Genomic DNA, 13,933 nt, shown 5'->3' with positions numbered 1-13,933 from the left:
CCTATAGGGTGGGGGCGCCAGTTGCCCCCTCTCCGATTCCGCCCCCTGCTGGCGGCTTCCAGAGCCTCTGGAGCCGCCTGCCAAGCAATTCCGAGCAACCGCGAACTGCCGCGAAAGCCTCTGTGGCCCCCAGCAGGGGTCCCCGGGCCCTGCACACTGGGAAAGGCCGGCGGGCGGTGGGGGGCCCGGGCGTCGAACTGGCTAGGCCCGACACACCTCCCCACTCGGGCCCCGCTCCCTCCCCAGCTCCCTCTCCTGGCCCGCCATCCCTCCCCCGTACCTCCCGGGCCCCCGCCTCTGCCCGGCCCCCTCCCGCGCCGGGCCTCCTCCCCCGCTGCCAGGGCCCGGGGCCTCCGGTAGGCCCGGCTGCGCCAATCCGCGCCGCGGCCCGCCCCCTGACGCCGAGCTGGCCCTGCGAGGCCCCGCCCGCTGACGTCCGGGATTTGCATGAGTTCTTGTGCAGCCGCGGCCCGGGCTCAGTTGTCTGAGCGAGCGCGAGCCGGGAGCCGGGCGGGCGCGGGCAGCGGCGGCCGGAGGGGCGGTGCGGGGCGGTGCGGGGCTGTGCGGGGTGGGCGGCGGGGCGCCTCGCCCGGCTCGCGACTGGGCACCGGCGGGAGCCAACGGTGTGTGCAGCGGTGCCGGCCCCCGCGCCCTGGCGCGCCCGGGCTCGGCCATGGAGCTACCAGCTGTTGGCGAGCACGTCTTCGCGGTGGAGAGCATCGAGAAGAAGCGAATCCGCAAGGTAGGGTGGCGCAGGGGCGACGGCGAGGGAGCTGCGGCCGGAGCAGCCCGCGAGAGGCGGGGAGGGGGTGGGGAAGCTGCGGGCCGGAGCCGGGGATCCCGCGGAAGCTGATGGAGTGCTGTCTCTTCCCCCCAGGGCAGAGTGGAGTATCTGGTGAAATGGAGAGGCTGGTCTCCCAAGTAAGTGGCGGCGGGGGCGGCGGCCGGGTGCCGCGGCGCGGGGCGCCGGGTGGCCGGACCCGCCGAGCTGGTGGGGTGGTGGGGGAGCGGACGGGAGGCGGGGTGAAGGGGGGGTGGAGGAGGGGGGGTGGGGAAGTCGGTGGCAGGCACTGGGAAGCCGAGCCGCCGAGCCCGAGCTCGGCGCCCTGTGTTGTGCTCCGCTCTCCGGGAAATGCCATCACTAATTTATGCACTAAAAGGAGCCGGAGGAGCTAGAGAGACGCGGGGCCGAGCCGGGGAGGCCGGCGGAGGGAGGGAGGGCGCAGGCACTGACTGATGTGCAGCAGAAAATGGCTCCTTTCCCCCTTCCCTCCACCGAACGGCTCCATATTGCAAAACCAAAAAAAAAAAAAAAATTAAAAAGCGACCAAAATGCAATTGTGTGCCTTCTCCCTCCTAGTGGTGCAGAGAGGGGACGAAAAGAGGCAGAAAATGTTAGGAACTGTCACTGCGGCGCTTTTGGTAGGGAATTTTTTTCTTTAATTTGAAATGCGAAGGCACCGGATGGAGACACGCGCAGGCACACGCACACACACACTCACACACAGAGAGACATATTTTTGTGTTGCTGAGTATTTGGGGGTTGCTTGCCTGTGACAGCGGGCTCCTGGGTGGCGGGAGGGTGGGGGGGCTGCTGCTGGGCTGCCGGTTATCGGATTAGGGGTCAAATGCAGAACGGCTGTAGCCCTCGCCGAGACTCCGGGCTGGGAGAGGAGGAGGGGTACTGCGACTTTGCATTTCAGCTGCTTTGCACGCAGGGCTCCTGATGAGCAAAGTGGCTTTGGAACATGTCGCAGGAACATGCTTAAAATTCTTGACAACTGCAAAATAAACTGCTAGTTTCATTTTCCTTAGCCCTCCCCTTTCTTCCTGTCCTTGTGTGTTTATTTTGACTCGGGGGAGGCAGTGTATTAGGGACTGTGTCAGGCCTGCAGAAATCTACTCTCCACCTCCACAGCTAAATGGCTCTCGGTTCATGAAGACAGAACAGGGCCTTATGTCATTCCCCTCCCGGAGGCTGCAAAGCTAGCTCGGTGTTTTTTTACCCATGTCCCCCTCCCTTTTCCTTTGCAAGATATAACACGTGGGAACCAGAGGAGAACATCCTGGATCCTAGGCTGCTGATCGCCTTCCAGAACAGGTGAGTGCGCCCCTGCAGCCACCATCCGTTCTGTGACCGTATATGGGAATGGAAAGGGGGCACCACAGCAGTGGGAAAGGGGGAAAGAGGGAACGGGACCAGTAGGAACCTCCCCCCACGGTGGGGCCTGGACAGCCAAGGCTGCAGCCTCGGCCTCTAACCAGTGTCCTTGGCAGTTAGTGCAGCTTGGGAGTGGGGGCAGGGAAGGGCTCTAGAAGGCAAGGCTTGTGTTTTGGGGGGAAGTGTGGACAGAGTGTCTGGGGGCTCTGCAGCTGCCCCGGAGAGCTCAAGGCTTTGCCTGTTCCACTTATCCCCCCCACAACTGTGGAGCCCCACCCCTGGTGCCTAGGTGTTGCTTTCCTGAAGCCACTGGCCGCTTGGCACTAGCACCTAGCAGGGCAGCTCCAAAGGAGCTGGCATTGTGAAACCGCCAGGACGTCATGGAACTGAATTTAACCTGTTGATGGCTGGAGAAGAGTTGGCAAGGCCTTGAACCTGTACCCTTGCCCCCTCTAGGGAGCTGGGGATGGCAGGGAATACTTGCTGTTTCAAGTCCTGTGCCCTTCATGCCCCCCCCCGGGCTCTTTCGTGGGGCAGAGCCCCCATCAGGGCAGGGGGAGCTTGGCGCAAGGGTGTGAGGTGGGTGCTGCCCAGTGATAGAAGGGTGGCTTCTTGGGGAGGGGGATTCATTCTCTAGGGTACAGACGTTTGTCACGCTGCAACTGGGTTGACTGGTGGCGGCTGTGGTTCTGTTTGGGAGAGGATAGAGGGGGCAGGGCATATGGGGGAGGAGCAGTAGCAGCCCTGGGAGCTCTGCCACCCCACTGCCTTCCCTCCCTCATCCCCTTTTTATTTTGCATTATTTCCTGTGGCAAGTTTGGCGCTAAAAGTAAAGTAGACCCTCGGAGGTAACCACTGGCAGGGAAGTTGCTCTCCTGTGACACAGGGGGGCGCCGGTCGGGGATCCTGTACCAGCACCACCTGGGAGTTCAACACCCTGTAACCATGTCAGCGGCTGATGCCATGTTGCATAATGGGTCCCTGAAGAATTAAAACACAGGCTGTTGCAATGCCACGCAACTTTGGAGTCAGTCCCCTGCCCGGGCCCCAGGGCATGGCGAGACTCTCCTGGGTTAGTGCAGGGGCAGTGGGGTGGGGTGGTGCCTAGGGTTGCTAGAGAGTGAATCCCTGGCCTGCGAACGGGTGCAGTTTTGGCACTCCAAATGGGTACTCCCCTCTCCTACAGAGGACTCAGCAGTGCTGGGACAGTCAGCCCTTAGGTAGGTCATGCTTTGGCTGAAAGTGGAGACCTGGAGGCTGTAGTGACCTGGTACCTCCACTCATGGGCTTTATTAATTAGGAAATCAAGAAGGTACAGTTCTTACTCCAACAAGATTCCAACAAGCTGGCTGTTCTTCTGGGTGCCGCCCCCGCCCCGCCCACCAGCTCAGCCAGGGCGGTGCTGGTGCCAGGGCCCGTTTACCAGGTGGCTGAGAACCTAGCCAGACTGACCATAGCGGCTGGCCTCCAGCCCCTAATTGGCTCATTTGCCACTGTGTAAACAAGGGGACAACCCCTCCCCCTGTTCAGTGGCTGGCCTTTAAGAAAACCAGCCCTCTTCTGCAGCAGTGGCTCTATCTGAATCTTAATGAGGTCCTTAGCATCCCCTGCTTCTGATGGGGAGTTGGCTCAGGTTGCCCCTATTCCCTGGACCCTGGGCCCACTCCACTCAGAGGCACCAGCCCCAGGGGGTACAGTGGGGTCGCCCTTCAACCTGACCCGGCTTGGAGCGCAGGCCTCCTGGGCATAGAGGTGGACTGGTGTGAGGAGGTGGATGCATCCAAGGGGGGAGCCCTTCACAGAGGTGAATGAGATCTGGTGCAGCTGGGGGTGGCACAGGACACTCAGCTGCCTCTGCCTCTTCATCTCTCTACATCCTGCTGGCCTGGCTGCTGCCTTAAATCAGGGTGGGGCCTCACCTATGACTGGGGAGGTGACCACAACGCGCTGACTGCGTTGCCCTCTGTTCTGTCCTCAGGGAACGGCAGGAGCAGCTGATGGGATATCGGAAGAGAGGGCCGAAGCCCAAGCCACTGGTGGTGCAGGTGAATACTTGTGGCCGGCCCTGGGGACCCCCTCCAGCCTTTCCCAATTCCTCTGACCCCCAAACCCTATACCCTACGAAGCAGCTGCAGATCCCCATGGGGACTGCTGGTGCTTCTGGAGCTCGGTGGGGCCGACCTTCTTCCTCATCCCACTCCCTCAGGTACCTACCTTTGCCCGCCGCTCCAATGTCCTGACCGGGCTCCAGGACTCCTCAGCTGATAATCGCTCCAAGTTGGAGCTGGGCACGCAGGGCAAGGGCCAGGGCCACCAGTATGAGCTCAACAGCAAAAAGCACCATCAGTACCAGCCGCACAGCAAGGAGAGAGCAGGCAAGCCCCCACCACCAGGCAAGAGCGGCAAATACTACTACCAGCTGAACAGCAAGAAGCACCACCCCTACCAGCCAGACCCCAAGATGTATGACTTGCAGTACCAGGGCGGCCACAAGGAGGCGCCGAGCCCCACCTGCCCGGACCTGGGCGCCAAGGGCCACGTGCCTGACAAGTGGGCCCATGGCACAGCTGCCAAGGGATACCTGGGGGCTGTGAAGCCTCTGGCCGGAGCAGCAGGGGCTCCAGGCAAGGGCTCTGAGAAGGGTCCCCCCAACGGAATGACACCGGCCCCCAAAGAGGCGGTGACAGGCAATGGCATTGGGGGCAAGATGAAGATTGTTAAGAACAAGAACAAGAACGGCCGCATCGTCATAGTGATGAGCAAGTACATGGAGAACGGCATGCAGGCGGTGAAGATCAAGTCGGGCGAGGCAGCGGATGGAGAAGCTCGCTCCCCCAGCCATAAGAAGCGCCCTCCCGAGGAGCGACACCCCCCAACCGACAGGACTTTTAAAAAGACTACAAGCGGTTGCAGTTCCGAGGAGAAGAAGACCGAAACACCCTGCAAGAGGAGGGAGGAGGAGGCACCAGGCCTGGGGGACCCCCAACCCCAGGACACCAGCTCCCGAAAGCTCTCCCCAACAAAGGAGGCATTCTCGGAGCAGCCACTGCAGCTCACCACCAAGCCTGACCTGCTGGCGTGGGACTCAGCTCGGAGCACGCACCCACCCACTCACCACCACCACCATCACCATCACCACCACCACCACACCACGGGCCTCAACCTCTCCCACGCGCGCAAGCGCTGCCTCTCGGAGACACACGGTGAGCGGGAGCCCTGCAAGAAGAGGCTGACTGCGCGCAGCATCAGCACGCCCACCTGCCTAGGGGGCAGCCCCGCGGCGGAGCGCCCCGCAGCAGACCTGCCACCCGTTCCTTCCGCTGCGTTGCCTCAGCCTGAGGTCATCCTACTGGACTCTGACCTGGATGAGCCCATAGACTTGCGCTGCGTCAAGACGCGCAGTGAGGCCGGGGAGCCACCCAGCTCCCTCCAGGTGAAGCCGGAGGTGCCTGCGACAGCAGCCATGGTGCTGGCGCCGGTTACAGCGGCAGAGAAGCCTCCAGCCGAGGCCCAGGACGAGCCTACAGAGCCGCTGAGCGAGTTCAAGCCCTTCTTTGGAAATATAATTATCACCGACGTCACCGCAAACTGCCTCACCGTCACGTTCAAGGAGTACGTGATGGTGTAGCCTGCGCGCCAGGGCCTTGGGTGGGGAGCAGCCCGGGAGCCTGGGGGACTCCTCCCTCCCCCACAGGAGCTGTGGTGGCCCCAGGGCGAGCCAAGACAGCCCAGGGTGGTGGCCCAGGCTCTGGCCAAGGAGGCCACCCAGTCTCGGCGGAGGTGCCCGCCAGGGCCTGTCTCTTTCCACTCGGTGCCTGGGGTCCACCCCCACTGCCCTTCCGGAATTGGCCCGGCAGCCCCGGCAGCCAGCCGCACAGCGGTCTCAGAGTTATAGTATTATATTTTAACCGTGCTAACTTGTCAAGTGCTGACTCTACTCCCGTTTGTACGTGGTGTTATTGAAATGTATTGTTTGAGCTCAAAAGGCCCGACCATCCCCATTCGGGCTGATATATATATATTTATTTGTAGGTATTTATATATTGAAATATAAAAACCTAGATTTATGGAGTTTCTGCTAGATTACGTTATATTCTATATCAAACAAACTATTTTCTGTTGACCTTTCTTCCCCTTCTTTCAGTATTTCGGTTGATTCTTTCATTTCCTCCCCTCCAGGAACTGCAGTACCAGTAACCTTGGTATATATTTTTTGATACTGTACACATGGATGTGTTGTTTCTATGTGCAAAAAAAAAAAGTTTGTTAAAAGGCTAAACAAGCTCTCTAGAACCTGCTGCTACTAGAAATGTCTAAACTATAAGCTTCCAATTATTACCTGCTTGAATGTAAATATTAAATGGAGATGTTGAAGGTGCACTTCTGCTGTTCCAGAATAGCGCAGAGGGAGCGAGGGGGGGGGGGTCGAGAAAGGTGACCTGACCCGGGACCTCTCTCCCACCCCACATCTGCCTTGGTGTCCGGGAGGAATCCCAGGGTGCCCTGCATTCTACTCGAAAAGGACTTTTTTGAGCGGACTGGAGCCGTGCTGGCCCGAGGGTGACACCCTGGGAGGGAGTTAAGACTCTGGACTGGAAAGGGTGAATCCTATGGGGGAGGGGCGTACCGAGCCACCCCGGGACCTTGGGCTTTCTGGCCTGCCGTGCCCACCACGCTGGCAACCACAGGGCTCCAGTAGCAGAGGAGTACTTGGGGGTAAGGACAAGAGAGGAGGTTGGAGATGTCTCCCACCCCACCCCACCCCCCCAAGCCGGAGCAGCAGGCAGCTGCTGACCTTTGTCCTCACACGGGGTGCCACACTGGGGCACAGACCCTGGCAGTGCGATGTTACTATTTCCCACAGGTAGGGAACCTCCCTCTTCCTCGGAGAGGAACCCCGCTCTCTCAGGCGTTACCCCCTTCCCCCGGGCTGCAACGGCCCCGCCCGGCCCCGCCCCTCCGAGGAAGCAGCCCAGGCTTTGCCTGCCAGGCTCTCCCCGGAAATTGTCCGGACGGCCAGAGGCGCTGCAGGCTGCTGGCTGCGACCAAGCGCGGGTCGGTGGAGGCGAGGTGGGGGGACTTCCTGAGGGACGCATGGGTGAAGGTGGAGGCCGGAGAACAAGGCCTGCCACTCCTGCCTCCTTAGCTCGCAGGCGAGCTGGCACTGTTTGCCGACCTCCCTTGTGGTGGCAAGGCCCAGGCGCTTAGTGTAGCAGGCGAGGGAGGGGTTAAAGGCCCCGAGTGGGTGAGGGGTGCTACTCCCTGAGCCAGGAGGCTGTGACCCGCTTTCTGCAGACACAGCGGTTTTTCTCCTGGCCCGGGTCACCCAGCAGGGCTGGGGATCTGGGGGACGCGCGCGAGGCTGCATCGGGTCTGCAAAGCGCCCCTTTGCTGACCTAGGGCTAGGAGGCCCTCCTCTGGGGGGCGCCAGGGCGGAAGTGGCCGACTTGGTTCCGATAGGGTGGGGTACCAGGAGGAGTAGGGTCAGGAAGGCAGGAGGAGATGCAGAGGAAGGCCGGAGGCGAGGTGGGGGCCTGACGCGCACCGAGTGGCCAGTGTTGGCTGTAGGCCACCAGCGGCTGGGGTGGGGGAGGGGAGGCCTGCGGGAGAGGGGAAAGGAAGGGAAGGGAAGAAGCACTTTTAAGAAGCCTTTAGGAGTTTCTAACCCTGGCATTGCGAATTGTCCCTACCTCCACTCCCATCACCTAGCCTTCCCTTCAGAGCGAGTTCAGCACACCCAGCCCCTCGGTGTAAAAGTGTCCTCTGCCTCTGGCAGAGTGGAGGAGGCTGTCTGGCTGCTGGCAGGCCGCCTGCTTGGCATTAGAATTGGACCCGTCCTTCAGTGGCTGGCACACAAAGGCCCATGCCAGGCAGGTACCTCCACTCAGTTTTTCTAGTTGAGGAGAATCAAAAAGTCCAGAACGCACAGGGAAGCCCCTGGTCAGGTCTGCACACCAGGCCACTTAGGTGTGAGTGTGGCCCTGCAGAGGGGGAGGGGAGTCCACTAGCATTCCTAGAAAGGCATGTCCTGCAGATGGCCTGAGACCTTGAGGGCTGGGCCTTGGAAGCATGGCTTTTGGGGCATGGACCTGGGCAGAACCTACAGCCTGAAGTCAGAAGAAAGACCATGTGGAGGAGGTCATGGTCCCAGGAGCTGTGGGATGGGGGTGCCAGAATCTGATGATCAAGACACCCTGAGTCCCAAGAGGGACATTTGCTGAGATCTGAAAACATGCCAGGGGCCACCTGAAGATCTTGTCCTATTCAGTCCCCATAGGAACAGAACTTCCTTGTGGGACAAGTCTGATGTCCCCCTGGCTGGATAGCTTGTCCAGGGCACATGGATGGTTCTGTTCTGATTCTGGAACCAAACTGGCTGGTACAGAGAGCCACCTCAGGACTCATCCCCAGGGACTTTGGCACAGGCCTTGGAAGACATGACTGAGACACAAAATAGAGGCGCCTTTGAGGTAGAGTCCAAAAGCACCAGCTCTTCTTCTGGGTTCCTATAGCTTCTGCCCAGCATATCACAAACAAAGGATCATAAACCATCTTTGAGTGCACATTCAAGGCTGAGAAGGGAAAAACGGAATCTTGGCTCTGCATCCTAGAACCGAAAGTTGTTTTCTCCATAAGAACCTTTTTGGTAAGGCTAAGCCTCCAGCATAGAGGCTGAAGCTGACCCCACACAAATCGAGGACCACTTGTATGTTCCCTCCAAAATCAGCACCAGCCCAGCCCAGCCCCAGACCACAGCTTGTCCCCTTCCCAGCTGGTTTTCAGAAGAGCCAAGTTCAGCCCCTCCATGCCTTATCCATCCTTGGTTGACACCAGGGAGATGATAGAAATTCACAGATCTGGGGTGCTTTGAGTCTGGGGTTGCAGACTGAACCTAAAGTGCCTGGTTAAAATTGAATTTCAGATGCACAATTTTTAATAGATGTATGTTCCAAGAAATATTTGAGCCTTGCATCTACTAAACAAAAAAAAAAAAAAAAAGAAAAGAAAATGCATTATTGAGATGAAATTCAAATTTAGTTCAGTGTCCTGGAAACTTTTAGTGAGGTCAGTCCCTGCCCACAGGAACCTTCAGTCCAACAAAAGAGACAGGCACAGAAAACAGAGAACCACTAATCCTGTATGATTATGGCCTTAGCAAGAAGTACAGAATGGTTGCTGGGTGACACAGAGGAGGACTAGGTGAGGTGGGAGCTCTGGGTCTGGGACACTGAAACACAGAAGTAGGAAAAGATTAGCAGCTGACGACCCTTGGTCTTTTGGCCCATTTTGGGGTCCTGGATTGAGGCTTCTGCCCTTTCCTGCCCACACCCAACAGCAAAATTCTAAGTCAGAAAAGAAAGACAGCAGATCTGGTCGCTGTGTCCACTCCCTTTATCCCCAGATCTTTACCTTTCTTGTGTGTTTCCTGGTTACCTTGAAAGCCAAGCCAAGCTAGGGAGGATGGACTGGGTCAGGACACAGCCTCCAGCACTTCTGGAAAACCCCTGGATAAACACACAGGTTACTTTTTCTGCCAAAGAACATTAAATATACCAAGTCAGACCTACACGTCCTCCAACAGCTCTGGCCTGCAGCCTCAGCTTGACCAAGGGATGGCACACAGGAATGTTTACCTCTGAATCCCTGTCTTAGATTGCCTCCTCACTCTGCAGCCTCGGCATTTGGGCCTCAGTGGCCACTGGGTGGGTTGTTTATGTCCTTAGGACCTTAGACTTGACCTCTCCAATTTTACCCTGGCAGGCCAAGAATGACATTGGGACAAGGGAGAGGACAAAGTACAGATGAGCAGGCCTGTGCTGGGACAAAACCGAAGTGTCACACTTTTGGAAATGAGCTATTACATGATCCTCTGTTACGCTGGCTGCTCATCTGAGGAGGTGGCGGCTCTGAGAAGGAAATCGTCTTGAAGGCTGTTATTCTTGGATACAAGGCTCTGCTTCCTGCCACCTCTAGTGCAGAGATCCGCCCCTCCCCCAGCCTTCCTCCTCCTCACCGCCTCCCTCCCTGCCTGGTTAATGGTAACAGTTTAACATTAATTGGGTGCCTATTCCATGCCAGGCACCTTAGAGGGATTATCTCATTTAATTCTGTCCTCTCTAGGAGGTAGGTCCTGTTACTGTCTCTGTTTTACAAGCCACATTATGAAGGGCTGGTGGCTAACCTGCTCCAGGTGAAGAGCAAGTTTCTGGGGAAAAGGCAAGATTCACAGCTGTCCTCTCCAGGAGTCTCACTGCTGGTCTGCAGGGTTCTAAGGCTCTTCAGAGACTCCTGCGCTCTGAGGTCTGTTTAGGCTGGGCCAACCTTTATGGAGCCCTGTTCTGTGTGGCTACCAAGCAGTCTGCTGTATGCCTACTGTCCCTGACTTCCACCCACTGCTTACTGTCAGTCAGGTGCACAACGCCATGTGTTTGTGTGCGTGGCTCTCTGATCCTCCCCAGGCACCATCCTGGGCCTCTGGAAGGTTGGAGGCATGCTGAAGGCTTCTGGCTACTCCCACGGCACATGCAGTTAGTTCTTCAGTGGAGACCTTGGAATCTGATACCTCGTGTATGTCTGTGAAAGAGAGAGTATGTGTGTGTGTAGCCGAGGGAGGTCTGAGACAGTGGCTCTGCCTCCTGTGCTGCAAGCCACTACTGTAATCCACAAGCCTAGGACCCAGCATTGCCCCAGGAGTCCCTCATTCAGCAACTTGGCTCCCCACAGTCACAGGGAAGTTCCCATCTTCCTGCCAGGAGCCACCAGTGGACAGTCAGCTCAACTGCTCTGGGGTCCTGCCGCCTCGCACTCCACTGATCCATCTGTGAATGTTTCAGGGGACTCAGTAATTATGCAGTAATTGAATTTAGGGAAACAGACCTCAAGGATAAATCCTGGGGTACATTATAGGAAGACTCACGGTTTAATTTCTGTGTGAGCCAGGGGGTGCCTGTCGCATGTTTCCCAACAGCAGGGCAGCCACCTCATCTTGTGGGCATACTTTTCATGTCGCCTTACGATGGTGGCAAGATTGGCATACACTCTTACTCTCTGATTTGATCTTCACATGAGCTGTGTGAATAAGTCCCCACATATGATCGGAGTTCACTGAACGTTGCCTGTGGTGGTTATTTCTCTCTCTCTCTCTTTTTTTTTTTTTTTTTTTTTTTTTTTTGGTTGTTATTTCTCTTAACCATTTGCTGCAGTTTCCAAATCTGTGTTGGGGCACTCATCACAGATGCATGCACATGCCTGTGTTTATGTGTGTGTGTTTGGTAGTGCCCGGCAGGTGAAGACCCTCACAAACACACCCTGCAGTTTAATATTGCCAGTAACTGGCCCCAGATCCTTTCAACCTGCGCCAGGTGTCACGTAAACCCCCCTGGATTTCCTCCTTTTCCTGTTTCATCTAAGAAATTCTTCACTAATTCCATGGTATCTGGTTTCTCATTGTTTCTCTCTGCTTCAGAGGGCCTCTTGGGGTGGGCTTTGGAAAGGTGTGTTTAATGCTCTGGGATTTCCAAAATGACACTGGCTCCACACTCACTCCCACCACTGTCCTCAAAAACCACTCAAAAGAGGTTGTCCAAGCTGTCGGAGGAGATGGGCAGATGCCTCTACCACAGCTGGAGAGCAGTCCTGGGTGGTCACCTCTGTCTGCAGTGGCCACAGTGGATCACTGGTGGAGGCCTCTGGAATATGACATAGGGCTGATGTGATAGTCACAAAAATCGGGGAAGTCAGCAACTTTTTGTTAGGATATGTGCTGTTAGGCTTCAGGACACAGGAAAAGCAGGCCATTCTGAGGAGGCCCGGGCTGTCCAAAGCAAACCGAGGACCACGTTTCTTCCCTGAGCCTCTGGAGGCCGTGGGATACAAACCCATAGAAAAACAGCCAGTTGTGGTGGCTCATGCCTGTAATCCGAAGCACTCTGGAGGCTGAGACAGGAGGATCATTGATAGTTTAGCCCAGCCTGGGATACCAAGTGAGCTCAAGGCCAGCCTGAACTGCACAGTGCGACCCTGTCTCAAAAAGACAAACTAATTAAATTAGATTAAATTAAATTTAAAAAACAGAAAGTTGGGGGTGGGGAAGGGAAAGCCTGGAACCAGAAGTGCCCCCCCTGTGGACAGCAGAAGTGAGCGCCCTGGTGGCCGTTTTCCCCTTCTTTGTTCAAGGTGTTCCTGAGCCGCCCACCAGCACCAAGGAGAGAAAAGGAAGGACAGACAGCGCCAGGGAGTCTCTGGACCAGCTGTGCTCCCCTCAGGCTCCCAGGCATCTTCCCACCATCTCCTCTCCTGGCACTGAAAATTATTTATGTTTGCAAATTGCTTTTGACTCACATGAGTTGTTCCTCGTGTCTACCAGCAGATCTGGGGTTGGGCGCTATTGAGCCTGCAAGCTGAGAGTCCAGAGCAGATGGATAAGGAAGCAGCGAAGTGGAAGCCATGAGCCTTGGGATTCAGTCCCTGTTCTACCGGCTCTGGCCATTATGTCCCCTGCCTGGGCTTTTGGTTGCTCATCACCAGATGCAATGTGAGCTCCCTGGGCCTTCATGGCCCTGATATGCCCTGGGTCTGTGTCACCCAAAGAGGCACAGCAGAGGGGTGGCCTTGAATTCCTGGGGGCCCCTTACCCAGCCCCTGGCCAACTCTGCTGCTCTGGAGCTCCAGGCAGAAGATGCTTGCCCAGGTCTGGCCTAGCAGGGGGAACAAGTCAGGTGGCCAGGAATGTTCTTTGTCTTTTGCTTCATGCTGGTCTTTGGTGATGTTTCATTCCAAAATGAAGATAGATGTCAGCAGAGGAACCAGAAGGGTGGAAAGTCTCTGGGGCTGGACCAGAAAGAAACAGACACGCTACATAATCATCACGATCATGACGGACTGAGGCTGGAGCAGGAACACACACAGAGGGTGAATGATCAACCTACATGTCCAGAGGGAAAGGCCTGAGCCATCGTTGGTGTGCTATGGGCCCCTGGAGGTACAGAGAAAAGGAGGTCATGGGGTTTCTCTTCTAAGCCTCTCACTCTACAGATAGAGAAACTGAGCCCCAAAAGATCAAAGCCGCCCTTTCAAAGTGAACTACTGATTTCATGCAAGAGATATCATTCTCTCTAGGCACAAGTGCCCAGGAATAGTGTTTACCATTTGCCAGCCCTATGACTGCCTAGATTAATAGGAATAATGCAAACATAATTCAGAGTCCAACACCTTGGCTGTGAGACTATGGCCACACACAGCTGGTAGAGTATGGTGGTCTCGACTGTGGTTTGGGACATAATCTGGAAAGCTGACATGTGGGCCTGGCTTTCTCCGACCTAGTGGCCACCAAATGTGGACAAAGGCCACAGTGAGCCCTATGGTTCTCCAAGGTGGAAAGGAACCTGCCAACCTCAGAGTTTTGCGTTGGCTCAGTCTTAACAGAAAGAGAGTATTTATTCAACCCTGGCCAAACCACAGTGAGTCTCAGCCCTGAGACTAAAGGAGTTTGGGGTCTGGGTGCCCTTCCATGGGAAAGAGCCAAAGGGTGCTGGGCGTGGGGAGAGGAGTTTTCGTCCAGTATGTCTTCCCCCTGAACCAGATGAGCTCACAGGGCTAAGACCCTGTCTTGGGTAGATGTGACCCTACCAAGGTCTTGTCCTCAAAGGGCTTTCTGATTATTTCCCTTTAATTCTTCTTAGCAAAAAGCACAAAAAAGGGGAACATCTGTGGTGGTGGCTAGCTGTGGATTAAACTGTGGTTTGTCCAAGTGGCTTTTGTGCTGGGAGCAAA

At 56.5% G+C, this 13,933-nt stretch overlaps 1 protein-coding gene across 1 annotated transcript; it reads left to right on the top strand.

Moving 5' to 3' along the window:
- The first annotated feature begins 561 nt into the window (after positions 1-561).
- Positions 562-6,541, top strand: Cbx4 (chromobox 4). Its single transcript, XM_063242545.1, has 5 exons — positions 562-742; positions 878-921; positions 2,036-2,101; positions 4,140-4,206; positions 4,368-6,541. Exons 1-5 carry the CDS (start codon positions 674-676, stop codon positions 5,787-5,789), a joined length of 1,668 nt encoding a protein of 555 aa, XP_063098615.1. The 5' UTR covers positions 562-673; the 3' UTR covers positions 5,790-6,541.
- Positions 6,542-13,933: the final 7,392 nt, after the last annotated feature.

This window comes from Cavia porcellus, unplaced genomic scaffold, assembly GCF_034190915.1.
Source record: "Cavia porcellus strain 051 isolate PalLab524CR breed Dunkin Hartley unplaced genomic scaffold, mCavPor4.1 scaffold_32, whole genome shotgun sequence".
Lineage (NCBI taxonomy): Eukaryota > Metazoa > Chordata > Mammalia > Rodentia > Caviidae > Cavia > Cavia porcellus.
The sequence above is the reverse complement of the archived record's forward strand: the minus strand, read 5'-3'. Positions and strand labels throughout refer to the sequence as shown.

What these genes read in the sequence shown, in the direction of transcription:
- Cbx4 (XM_063242545.1), top strand. Translation starts at nt 674, where the DNA reads ATGGAGCTACCAGCTGTTGGCGAGCACGTCTTCGCGGTGGAGAGCATC. An exon ending in AGAAGAAGCGAATCCGCAAG is followed by an intron (nt 743 to 877) that starts GTAGGGTGGCGC and finishes TCTTCCCCCCAG; the next exon opens with GGCAGAGTGGAGTATCTGGT. An exon ending in TGGAGAGGCTGGTCTCCCAA is followed by an intron (nt 922 to 2,035) that starts GTAAGTGGCGGC and finishes TTCCTTTGCAAG; the next exon opens with ATATAACACGTGGGAACCAG.